The sequence below is a fragment of the Garra rufa genome, chromosome 22 (genome assembly GCF_049309525.1).
Source record: "Garra rufa chromosome 22, GarRuf1.0, whole genome shotgun sequence".
NCBI classification, from domain to species: Eukaryota; Metazoa; Chordata; class Actinopteri; order Cypriniformes; family Cyprinidae; genus Garra; species Garra rufa.
In genome coordinates this window covers 21,708,715-21,722,205 of record NC_133382.1, presented here as the reverse complement: position 1 = coordinate 21,722,205, position 13,491 = coordinate 21,708,715, and the positions used below count along the sequence as shown (strand labels likewise).

At 37.4% G+C, this 13,491-nt stretch overlaps 2 protein-coding genes across 7 annotated transcripts in view; both read right to left on the bottom strand.

Annotated features, from left to right (window-relative positions):
* afap1 (actin filament associated protein 1) overlaps positions 1–7,915 on the bottom strand; it is a 76,569-nt gene extending 68,654 nt beyond the window's left edge. The window contains exon 1 of the mRNA XM_073828402.1: positions 7,811–7,915. Within this exon, the coding sequence (XP_073684503.1) occupies positions 7,811–7,832 (22 nt within the window). The 5' untranslated portion in view covers positions 7,833–7,915. The remainder of the gene's footprint in view (positions 1–7,810) is intronic.
* A 1,192-nt stretch (positions 7,916–9,107) lies between these two features.
* The window catches only part of ablim2 (actin binding LIM protein family, member 2), a 98,296-nt gene continuing 93,912 nt past the window's right edge, over positions 9,108–13,491 (bottom strand). For all 6 annotated transcript variants that reach the window (XR_012341425.1, XR_012341426.1, XR_012341424.1 and 3 more), the window contains one exon: positions 9,108–11,845. Coding sequence is in view for 1 of the 6 variants with exons in the window: in XM_073828071.1 (XP_073684172.1) it covers positions 11,732–11,845 (114 nt within the window). In the remaining 5 variants the exon portion in view is untranslated. The remainder of the gene's footprint in view (positions 11,846–13,491) is intronic.

Genomic DNA, 13,491 nt, shown 5'->3' with positions numbered 1-13,491 from the left:
ATAAAGTGGGACTCTTCTGTTTCCATCACATTGTTGTTGGGATTTTCTGCAGCACAGTGTGTGAGCGTTTTTTAATTCCTGTCTTTGTTCATCTGGCAAATCAAAATGAATGCAGGAAATAGTCAACGACAGGCACAAAATAGGCACGAAAAGGCATGCCGGGCGGCAGAGAGAAGGGAATTTACTGTAGGAAGATGAGAGAGCTGCCTAAAGGTCTAAATACCAGTGCTCACAAATACACCTGCAAGATCAATAACCCAAAAACACAGATGGCGCTTGTTTTCAGAACAGAAAGAATTTGGCGAAAGGGTTTATGTAGGTCAGCTGTTTTATACTGGCTATTCTACAGGATTGGTGCAAAGTCAGAGTTGGAAATGTGTCATTTTCCACAAATATCGTAATTGTGCAGTTCATTTTCATATTATAATTACAGAAAGTTGGAATATTTGTCCTCTCCCCAAATTTGTCACTACTGAAACACAATAATAATAATTTAATTAGAAGGCTTATATTGATATTAAGATTTTCCAAATCTACCTTATACCTTTTTTTTTTTTTTTTTTTTTTTTTTTGCTATTTTAATTAAAAGTTTTTAGAGATTAATCAATAACACTTAAAATGTTAACAATATTTCAAGTGTGATTCATGAGATTTGTTGTATTTAAATCCAATTTTTCTGTGTAAAAGGCAAAAAGTTGACCATACTGATTCACTATTTTCAATATACAATGAACCAAAAACTATCCTAACATCTTAGAAGACAATTCATAGGTTTTTTTTTTGTTAGTTTTTTTGACAAAACATCCTATGTTTTGGTCATGACTGCACATTTTCGGTCGTGACAATAATGTTTTGGTAGCAACCACAAAACAGATTTTTAACTAAAACACTACAAAAACATACTAATACATGAAAAATGTGCATAACTGTACTATATTTTTGTTTATTTCCCCTAAATAAAGGGTTACGTGTTCCCTTTTGTCATTAACAAAACAATGCTGACATTTTTCGGTCGTGACTGTTTCGGTTGTGGCATTTTAAGATATTTTTAAGACCTAGGTCAAAGATGCTAGTCAGCACATGGTTAGCTAGCACAGTTCTGAACAGTTGTACACGCATAAAAACAAAATTTTATAGAAAACACCCAAAAAAAACAAAGATGTCACTACCGAAACTTCACCAAATATTTTGGTTGTGGCTGTTTCGGTAGTGACAATTTTAGATACTTTTGAGCCTAGCTCAAAGATGCTAATCAGCACATGGTTAGCTAGCACGGTTTTGAACAGCTGTACACAAATAAAAACTAAATGTTATGGAAAAACACCCGAAACAGTGTGCTTAATGGCAGAAAAAAGGTGTTTGGTAGTGACGTTATACACAAAATGACAGGGCCTATCTACTCATAATGTAGCTATGAGAGAGGGTGACACATAGATTTTTCCTGCCTGCAGATTTGATTATTGGTGCATTTTTGAGGAAATTGTAAGGAGTCAGTCACACAGGAAATCTCTGGAATCTATAAAAACAAACAACAAATCACTATAGGTTATTTCTAAAAGCCCAAACTAGCTCAGCTCCTAAAAGCTCCAAACAATTACAGCACACTGTGCATTAATTATTCATGCTAACAGTTCTAGCATCTGTTAGCTATAAAACAAGACTGTTACCTTGGCTGCGACAACACACCCTAAACACAAAATACTTAACCAGAGTTTCCACTCGGTGAAAAACACCAACCACATCAGTCTAATCAGATCCCTCTTTGCCTGTGATGTGGTCACAACCACAGCAACTTTCATCTTCTGTATCTCTGCCACAGTTTCCACACCTTCCTCACTCAATTCCATTTTCCCTCTCTCACTTTCCATCTCATCCACAAATTGCGGAAACAAATAAGGACAAATAATAACCTCTAGTTCCTTTAAATGAATCAGAAATATTCATGTTGAAAGCAAAAGAAGAGAACTGAAGACAACTACGGCTTTCTAAAGAAAGCGAGGCATCAGCTTTCTCAGACAGTGACTCAGAGGTCTTGAGTTCAGCTTGGTTTACAGCACAGACACTCTTGAGTCTATACACACACACACACAAATACACACATGTACTCAAATGGGCAATTTGAAGTAAAAGCACCTTCTTTGTGAACACAAACACACTTGAGTATGCTGAGTTTGACAAAAAGAAAAAGAGCAAAGCTACATCTACCCTCTGGCTATGTCTCGATGTGAAACCCTAATGGGACAACATCTAAAGCTAGAGAAGAGCCAAAAGCCATTCAACACTACTTTTTCATGTTTAACTTTAAAGATCTGCCACTCCAGTCCAGTCATGTAACAGAGTCGCAGGCAGTATGGATGACTGACAGCTCTGGAGAAACGTCTCACACAGCTGTTTGTGTAAATACACAGTTTTACTTCAGAACTTGAGCACGTTTATTTATAATAATAAAACTAAATATATATTGTTTCATTTAACTTTTCCAACCTTTAAATTCATATATCATTTTAATCATTCTTATCACACTTCATACTGCGTTTGAACAAAAGTCATCCAAGAAGAAAAACATCAAAGTTTTAAAGGTGAAGTATGTAATATTGACAGCTAGTGGTCGAAATGGGTACTATAGTCCTCCTATAGACTCAATGCTTACACAGGTTGCCAGGTTGACAGCACACAATAGGAACAAGCACAATTTATAAAGGGAGGTGACAACAAGAGTTGATTAATCCATGTTTTAAAGGGTTAGTTCACCCCCAAATGAAAATTCTGTCATTAATTACTCACCTTTATGCTTCATGCAACCCCTAAGATCTTTGTTCATCTTTGGAAGAGAAATTAAGATATTTTTGATGAAATCTAAAAGCTGACCCTGCATAGACAGAAATGCAACTGACAAGTTCAAGGCCCAGAAAGGTAGTAAGGACATCGTTAAAATAGTCCATGTGACATCAGTGGTTTAACTGTCATTTTATGAAGCATACTTTTTGAGTGCAAAGAAAACAAAAATAATGACTTTATTCAACAATTCTTCTCTTCTGCATCAGCCTAGTGCCATTTTGGAGAGTATTACAATTATGATTGAACCACTGATGTCACATGGACTATTTTGTCCATGTTCTTGGTACCTTTCTGGGCCTTGAACGTGGTTGTACCCTTGCTGTCTATGGAGGGTCAGAAAGCTCTTGGATTTCATCAAAAATATCTTAATTTGTGTTCCTAAGATGAACGAAGGTCTTAAAGGTTTGGAACAACATGAGGGTGAGTAATTAATGACAGAATTTTCACTTTTGGGTAAACTAACCCTTTAAGGTCGGGTAGAATTTGTGACCTGGTAACTTGGCAATGGGCGGAATCACACAGACTAAACAAAAACAGACATTCTGACATGGAACGCAGCAGAATAACTGGCTATACCACTGTTTTTCAGAGAAACAAAGTGAATTTAGCATGTTTTCTAAATATCTGCAAACATATTATGCCTTTTCTTTGCTTTACTCAAAAAAAAAAAAAGAAAAGAAATGTGCCTGATTTTGTTGTAAAATGTTGCGTGCTTTCAAGTTAAAAATGGCAATGCCTACTCTTACGTAGAAGTTCACTTCTAAAATAAAAATTTCCTGATAATTAACTCACCCCCATGTGATCCAAGATGTTCATGTTTCCTGTCTTCAGTCACAAAAAAGTAAGGTTTTTGAGGAAAACATTTCAGGATTTTTCTCCATATAGTAAACTTCAATGGTGACCAATGGGTTGAAGGTCCAAATTGTAGTTTTAGTGCAGCTTCAAAGAGCTCTACACGATCCCATCTGGTCAATAAGGGTCTTATCTAGTGAAACGATCTGTCATTTTCTAAAAAAAATTTTTTTATATACTTTTTAACCACAAATGCTCATCTTGCACTAGCTCTGCAATGTTGAATGTTGAATGTTGAATGTAGCTCTGTGTGTCTATGACTTAACGCATTATGTAATCACTAGGGATCTGTATACTTTGATCAAAAAGGTAGGGTAACTTCAAAATCGTCTGACATCATTGTTTTATCTTTTTTGTAGAGGGTGTTTGACTTTCTTTGCACGTTTGCTTTGTAAACACTGGGTTGATACTTCTTTCCGCTTACGTCAAGCGTGACCTTTCCAACATGACTATGTAATACGTGAGGTCGGGCTGGTGCAAAATGAGCATTTGTTATTAAAAAGTATATACATTTTTATTGTTTTACGAAAATGACAGATTGTTTTGCTAGATAAGACCCTTATTCTGCAGTTCTAAAACTGCAATTTGGACCTTCAACCCATTGGCCACCATTGAAGTCCACTATATGAAGAAATATCCTGGAATGTTTTCTTCAAACATTTTTTTTGCGACTGAAGACAGAAGGTCATAAACATCTTGGATCACAAGTAAATTTTCAGGACATTTTTATTCTGGAAGTGAGCTTCTCCTTTAAAAATAAGGTGGATAGATGGCTTGAAAGGGAACACGCATGGACACAAATCTCATGGGGTCTTTAAGACAGAGTCAGTGGTTTTTATGTGTTCTCAAAGGGCCTTTCAGCTCACATAAACAAAATCGAAGAGTATATAAAAAGGTTTAACAAGACACCAACTGGTAGAGCAAAGTGCTTGCAACTTTTGATTCCCAAACAAAGAATTTCTTATGAAAGTGTGTGCTTTCTGCAAAAATGTAATGATGCATATTACATTTCCTTTTCTTTTAATTGCATCAATAAAATGTCAAATTTCAAGTCTTTTTATAAACCAACAGCTTTCCATAGGAATCGTGTCAGAGGTCAGGAAGTGGTTTGGTATTGAGTAAGACAGACAAAGAATCAGCAGCTGTTCACAGCTGTATGTGACACACACACTCTCACACAATTAAACTGCATACTGCATCCCGAGGCAGACTAATATAAACCCACTGGAGACTTGTCTGTGAAAACTATCCGAAGGCACAGACTGCTAGACTAGAACCACAAGAGAGGAAAAACAGCCTGGAAGGAAACTGGTAGAAGTCAGGCTACTATAAAAAAAGAAACCAGCACTGTACTGTACATTATCACAGCATTTTCCCCATCATTCAAAGCAGTGATTAGAAGATAACGAACGTCCACTAAATATCTGAATGCTTTTTTCTTCTGCAAATTAAGCAACACAGTCATCCATCTTCACCAGAGGCCTTCTCTCTTTCTCACACAGATGCTGCAACAATGCAAGTCCAGATGTGCACTAGTAATGATGTCACTGCATCAGCAATCAGACTTAGACCACATGTACAGACCAGTCATCAAGCTATCAGACAAAATATCAAACTCCCACCTACTGAGGCCATGCAACACTCAACTATAGTGGCATTTAGCTCTTGGATGACCTCATTTTGTGTGGTTACAAAATTGTTGAAATAAAGTGTAAATGAACAAGCTTACACATGCTATGCTACTATAATAAGGGTGCAACTCACAAGCTTTTTTACCTTAAATGGAATCAAATGCACCTATATATTGACCTGAATTAGATTTTTCACATAGAGGATGTTTTCATAGTCCACGAGAGAAAATAATAGTTGAATTTATAAAAATGACCCCGTTCAAAAGTTTACACACACTCGATTCTTAATACTGTGCTGTTTTTTTGTTTAGTGATAGTTGTTAATGAGTCCTTTGTTTGTCCTGAACAGTTACTGCCTGCTGTTCTTCAGAGAAATTCTTCAGGTCCCACAAATTCATTGTTTTTTCAGCATTTTTGTCTATGTGAACCCTTTCCACCAATGACGGTATGATTTTGAGATCCATCTTTTCACACTGAGGACACCTGAGGGACTCATTTGCAACTATTACAGAAGGTTCAAAAGCTTATTGATGCTTTATAAGGAAGAGCCAGGGAGTGAAAACTCTTTGAAATTGAAGATCAGGGTAAATTTCACTTATTTTGGTTTTGGGAAACATGTAAGTATCTCCTGTAGCTTCTGAAGGGCAGTACTAGTTCTAAATAAAAAAATATGATATAATATATCATATTATATCAACGATGCATTAAGAGCCCCCCGGCTCTTAATGCGTCGTGTTTCCTTCTGAAGCATCAGTGAGCATTTGAACCTTCCGGAATAGTTGCGTATGAGTCTCTCAGTTGTCCTCAGTGTTAAAAGATGGATCTCAAAACCATACAGTCATTGTTGGAAATACATGTTCAAATACACAAAAGTGCTGAAAACCAAAGGATTAGTGGGACACTGTATTAAGAATCAAGTGTATGTAAACTTTTGAACAGGATCATTTTTATAAATTCAACTAATATTTTCTCTTGTGGACTAAATGTAAACATCTTATATCTGAAATATCTTATTCACGTCAGTACTAAATAAAAAAATAACATTGCATTTTGTATGACCTCTCTTATTTTGATAAAATAATTAACCTTTTGCAGATTCTGCAAGGTGTGTAAACTTTTGACTTTAATGGTACTTCTAAATTTTTTTTTAAGGTGTTCATTCCCTGCCAGATCGATATGAAACTGCCAGTACATCAGCATTTATTTAAGAATCGAAGGAAATATTATTTTTAGAAGGTAGGATTCAACAAGAAAAAGGTTTTTTGTTTTTGCTCTGATTAGGAAGCAGAACATCCTGAATTGAACCTCCTGTTTGTATGATACAAACTGTGTCGAAAGTTCAGCCAAAAGCAGACGAACAGGTCAAGTTAGGCTCCATCGCCCATTTTACCAGATGGTCCTTGACTAACATCCCTCAAAGCGCTTGGTCACACCCTTCGAAACTCCGCTCTGGCTATTGATCAAAGATGCTGAGCTTTGTCCACATGCTTATCTTTGTTTTTCCAAATGATCGTATTTCTAGCCAAGGAGTCCAAGAACCGCGTTTGGCTAAACCCAACCTGTTCCAGACGATTCGTTCTTATTTTCTTTACCTGTTTTGAGACAGTCTGGACAATGAGATATGAGACACAACCACTTTGGTGGCTTTGTCCTGATTTCTCTCATCTCAGAGCCAGAATCAGTAAAGCCAACAATACACAGGATGACGGTTCTTGTCCGCTCCATTGTCAGTTATTCCTGGGGTTTTCTGAAATCTCACTTTCACATGCCCCTAAACGCTTTATATAAACACTCTCTCTAAATAAACATCCCCTGGACTTGCAAAACACCTGAGAACAACTGTAACAAAGCTGCTGAAGAAAACTGGGGGTCAACTGGGGTGAACATAAAACACTAAAATCTTAGACATAGGGATGCAATTAAGATGCTGTCAGTGACAGCTATGTTTCATCTTCATATAAACTACAAAAACATAATCCAGCTTTCCCTTCCTGATAGTTTAAGAGTCATCCCACTGCACTGTATCAAATTAATTGTATTTGTTCTTCATAATTTAGCTTTTCACCTCCCTCAGCCCCTCCCCCTCTGTATAATCAGAGACTTGGGCTCCAGACGCCAGCTGATCCCTGCAGGCTCCTGCTATTCAACAAGAGCCCCCCGCGACCGCTGTACATTCATCAGGATGCCTCGTGGTTCTTTGTGCTCAGCCTCGGTTTGATGGCAGCTCCAAAAAATGACAAACACTAATGTAGGATGACAACTTCAGAGCTGTTTTATTCTATTACTAGTATTCGTAAAGAAATAAACATTGAAAACCAACTCTATCACATTTACATTAGGCTTAATGTTTCCTGAGCAGCGCTTGTCCTAATGAAACCTCAACCTAGTGTGTTGAAATCGACAAATTAGGAAACATTTCATGGATGGTCAGGACTCTTTCACAACACATAAATAGAGACCTGTTCAAAATTTTAATAGTGACATCTTACCTTCTCCGTTATTTTCCGTCATAACTTTATCCCCAGATGATGGACCTGCCTTGTATCCGTGTGCACTTGATAATAGCCACCGCTGTTGTTCCTCTGGCCGGCCTGTGTGAGCTTCCTCAGATTCATTCTGCGCTCAGGGGACCGCTTACGCTGTCAAATCAGCCCGAGATTGACAACCGAGTGAGCCAATCCGGCAGCGCGCTACTATTAATCCAACCAATAGCAGTGGGAGGCGGTCGTATTTACATTCTGGGTAAAGCGAAGAGTGTTGGAAGACATTTAGTTTCAACGTCTGTTTAGTTTGTTTATATTATTATTATATTATTATTATTATTATTATTATTATTATTATTATTATATTATTAAACATGTCTGTCTGTCTGTCTGTCTGTCTGTCTGTCTGTCTGATTCAGAATCTTTCTTTAGAAAGGAAAAAAAAACATGAATTAAAAAAATGGAAAAAAAAATATCTATCCGTCAAATTCATCTGCCTGATTTATAAAATTCCTTTACAGAAAAAAGTTGAAATAGCTCTATCTATCTATCTATCTATCTATCTATCTATCTATCTATCTATCTGATTCAGAAATTTTACAGATAAAAAAAATCAGTTGAAATAGCTCTATCCATCCATCCATTTGTCCATCCATCCACCCTTCTGTCCATCCATCCAATTTAGAAGCTTTACAGATAAAAAAATCAGTTGAAATATATCTATCTTTCCATCCATCTGTCCATCTATCCATCCATATCCTTCTGTCTGTCCATCCGATTTAAAAGCTTTACAGATAAAAACAATCAGTTGAAATAGATCTATCATCCATCCATCTATCTGTCCATCCGTCCATCTATCTACCCTTCTGTCTGTCCATCCATATGATTTAGAAGCTTTACAGATTAAAAAAAATCAGTTGAAATAGCTCTATTTATCTATTATATCTATCTATCCATACATACATCATCCGTCCGTCGATCTGTCCTTCTGTCTGTCCATCCATCCATCTGATTTAGAAGCTTTACTGATAAAAAAAAAAATCAGTTGAAACAATGCATCCATCCATCCATCCATCGTCCGTCGGTCGATCGATCTATCCGTCCTTCCATCCATCCGATTTAGCTTTACAGATAAATAAAATCAGTTGAAATATATTTATAAATATCTATATGTCTGTCGGTCCATCATCCATCCACCCATCCATCTATTCATCCTTTCATCCATTATCTATCTGTCTGTTCGTCCATCATTTGTCTGTCTATCCGTCTGTCATTTTCAAAAACATTCTTTACAGAAAAACACTTGAGTTGAAGTAGATGTATTTATTGAGATGAATATCAACATTTCTTGCAAAGCAACTCAGAGACACATGAATGAAATGGGTGCATTTACATTTCCCAAACGCATTACTTTGCACAGTCAGAATAACATCACAATCACAGTTATACGCAATAGTTAGTTCGCATACTAGCACAAAACCATGCGCACCCATGGAAAACCCCAATATGTTGTGTTACCTCATCAGAACACAGAGACAACTTCACAAGAAGGTCCCTCAAACTTTCCAGGTATAAAATAAAACACTTCTATGAATACAGTCAGACCCAGGCACAAACTCTCTTCATATGTAATAGTAGCAAAAGTAGGAAAGCAGCTCTCAAAACTGTAGGGTCAGAGTTCTCTTATAGGTCACAGTCCTACATCTGCTTTCATCCAGACAAAGAGACTTCACACACAGACACACACTTTTTGAAATGATTTCCAAAAGCAAACCATATTTTCAGAAAACACAAAAATCGAAGATATGACCTCCTTGTTTAGTCTCGACTTGGGTCTGTTTGTTAAAGAATGAAGATGATCGAACACACACTGATCTGAACTCACCTAGTCTGAACTATTGGACTGCTGAACACCACTCACACTCACACCCACACGCGTGCATGTTTCTACAGCTGTTCAAATAAGACCAACACATTCGTCCTCCGCAGCTCAACATGGTTCTTCTGGGAAGGCTCCCACCTACGCACACAGACCAAAACACATTCATGTGTTCAAGCTTTACTGTACTGTGTTTTCCCCACAACAGTAGATTTTGGCATGACCGGCAAAGGCTTCAAATTTACTGCATGAAAAATGTAACATTATACGCACACATATAGTTGGTTCAAAAACGCCACTTTCACAATCAGCAAAGTAAAACAATCTGAGATTCCCTGCTGAGCAGTTTAAAAAAATCCAAAGATGCCTTGATATTGTACAAGATATAGGCACATGTTACACATGGTTATCATTAATGTGGTGGTGTTTCTAAAAGAATAAAACACCCTTCTATTCTTGTTTTTTGCAAGTTTGAGTCACTGGCATAAGAAAATGAACTTAAGAATGTGTCTGAAGAAACAAAACAATCTCAAATCAAACAACACATGTCATGATTAATCTTAAAAGTCCATTATGAAGTCTGCTCCTAGTAAATGCAGTGCATGCCTACAGGGTGACATGATAACTGTAACAGACATTTATATCAATATACTGCACACACATTAATTAACAATCAAAAAAGAAGAAGAAAAACAATCATATTTGGGTTTTAAATGAAGCGCCGCCGAACTGCATGCTTTATTAAGTGTGCTGTTGTTTTAGTCTGGCTAATTGCTACAGAATCTGTTAACTTTGGCATGGCTCCATGCTAAAGTCAATGTCGCAATTATGGAAAATAAAGGATCTGGCTAACATCTGTAAGAAAAACAAATAAGGATACAAAAATAAGGGTTTACTCTGCCATTTGTGTGAATTAAAACAATGATAATGCTTGATACTGTGCACAATATATATGGAGAGAGTATGTGAAGTCCAGATATTAGTTTAGAACATCTCTACATGTCTTATTAAATAACTGTGATATCATGATAATGACATCTGATGAATTGCACATTGACCTGAAAGCAAACAATACATAATATAACACAAAAGCTACGCATTGTTCCAGCTGTTTGCACTCACAGTCATTCAGCAACAGTAAAGATTATTAAACATCAACTAACACTGTGTCCTAACCAGGCGCAATACGACAAGTTCGAAAACTGATTTGGGAAGTCACAAAATCACAGCCAATGAGATGATGTTTGACATAGAGTTCTGAGGAACCAATGAGATCACAGTGGGCGGGGCATGGAAAAGTGTTCTGTAGCTCTGGTTAGGACGAACAAAATACATGGAAGAGGTTTTTCTTGTCGATTTATTGCATCACGTCTGGTTAGGTCACGTGTTAAGGTGCTTTGTTGACTTCTTTTTCCGATTGAGTCTTTGGCCTGGACATGCTAAAGCCATGGATGAATGAGCTTCCATAAAGCTGACATTGATTACATGATAGATATTACAGTCCAAGCAGTGGCTGAGTATCATGTCTAGGAGGTAAGAAGAGGAACAGGCAGGAGAGAAAGACACCGGGCAAACAATATGAGTAGACGAGGACGTCGGACAACATTCATTGCAGTCAAAAAGTAAAGAGAAAAGGGAAGAGGAGAAGATGAGTGTTATTACATAGCAAAAGACAAGTTGGCCATGTTCATCAACGGTATAAAATGTAAAGAAAGTGGCTTATATCAGTATTGAGTGCTTTTTCCACAAAGAGAGAATCACAAAGACAGCCGAGGGAGTAAGACCGAAGACATACAAAGAGGAGAATTTAGTTCGGACTCTCCGTAACATTCAGACCATGTGGTGCGGCGTTCACGGACGAAGCTGGGTGGCAAACGGCGTTTGTGAAAGCGCTCCCTCTTCCTCGGCGTGAGATGGGATGACGGTAGCTATGCAGCAGAACGGAGGTGCATATATATTTCTCTCACACTCATCCCTCCATGCGCACAGGATGGATGAGAAGAGGTTTTCTCTTAATCTTGGCTTTCCTTCAAGCGATTCGGTGTGGTTTAAAACAAGCGGGCTTTCTTCTTAAGGTCATTTTTCTTCCACAAGGCCAAACGGTCAAACTGTTCAATGGTCATCCTGAACACGTTGTAGAAGTCCTCCGGTGACAGGTGCCTCTGAAATGATAAGAATTAGGATAATTGTAATTAACTGAATTTGAAAACTTTTGATAACTGACAAATTTAAAGAGGACATCAGATGCAAAATTCACTTTTACATGGTGTTTGCATTTTTAAATTTTGTCTTAGCCAAGTGGGGACACAAAACGACCCTACAATGACAAAAATCCATTTACTCTTAATTCCCCCAAAACCTAAACAGTCTCAATTAATGATGTCATACTGCTCAGGCCCCGCCCACGGCTGCTAACTGACTGTCCCGTATTAGCATATTTCTGCCCTCAGCCAGTTGTACGCTATCCGACATTTTCTCCACGCTTGAGCAGCTGTAGTGACAACAATGGCTTGTAAGCAATGCAGGTGTTTTTGATGGTAATGCCACCAAATACACCAAAAACAGAAAAGTGAGACGGGGTGAGCTGTAGCTCATTATCATTTAAAGAGACATGCACCAAAACGGGTAGCTGTGAACAGAGCTGTTTTTGACAAGGTAAAAACGGTGTTTTACACAACCGTTGAGGAAAGTATTTTGCGGACTTGTGGAAAATGGGCATCCAATGTCCCCTTTTAGAGATACAGTGCCTTGCAAAAGTATTCACACCCCTTCATTTTTGTCACGTTTTGTTGCAGCATTATGTTAAACTGCTTTAAATTAGTTTTTCCCCACATCAGTTTACAATACACCATAATAATGACAAAGCAAAAACCAGATTTGCACATTTTACATTTTTTTTTTTTTTAATTAAACACTGAAATAAGTACGTTGCGTAAGTATTCATACCCTTAACTCAGTACATAGTTGAAGCACCTTTACAGCCTCAAGTCTTTTTGGGTATGATGTGACAAGCTTTGCACATCTGCATTTGGCAATTATCTGCCATTCTTTGCCTCACCTTTTCACCTCTCAGGCTCTGTCAGATTGAATGGGGGCTGGCAGACATTTTCTAGAGTCCTAGTTGTTCCAATCGTCTTCCATTATGGATAATGCTTCTGTGAACCTTCAATGCAGCAGATTTTTTTCTGAACTCTTCCCTAGATCATTGCCTTAACGCAAGTCAGTCATCTTGACCTCAGGACTTGGTTTTTGCTCTGATATGCATTTTCAGCTGTTAGACCTTTTCTGAGAGGTGTGTGCCTTAAATCACACTCATTCAAATGAATTTGCCTCAGTTTAACTCCACTCAAAGTGTAGTAACATCTAGAAGCAATATGAATGCTCCTGAGCTAAATTTCGAGTGTCCCAGAAAAGGGTATGAATACTTATGCAACGGGATCTTTTCAGTTTTTTATTTTTAATAAATTTGCAGAAATGTTAAAAACCTATTTTTGCTTTGCCATTATGGAGTAGGGAGTGTAGATTGATGTGGGGAAAAAGTAATTTAAAGTAGTTTAACATAAGGCAGCAACATAACAAAATGTAAAAAAAAATGAAGGGGTATGAATAATTTCGCAAGGCACTGTAATTCAGTTGAAAAAAGGAATTAATTGAAAAATGAAAAATTCTGTAGTAATTTATTCACCCTTGTCTCGTTCTAAACCTGTACAACTAACTTTCTTCAGTGGAACATAAAAGAAGATATTTTGAAGACTGTTCACACTGCACTTTACCACAGTGAAAATGAATGGTGAACAGGCTGTCAATG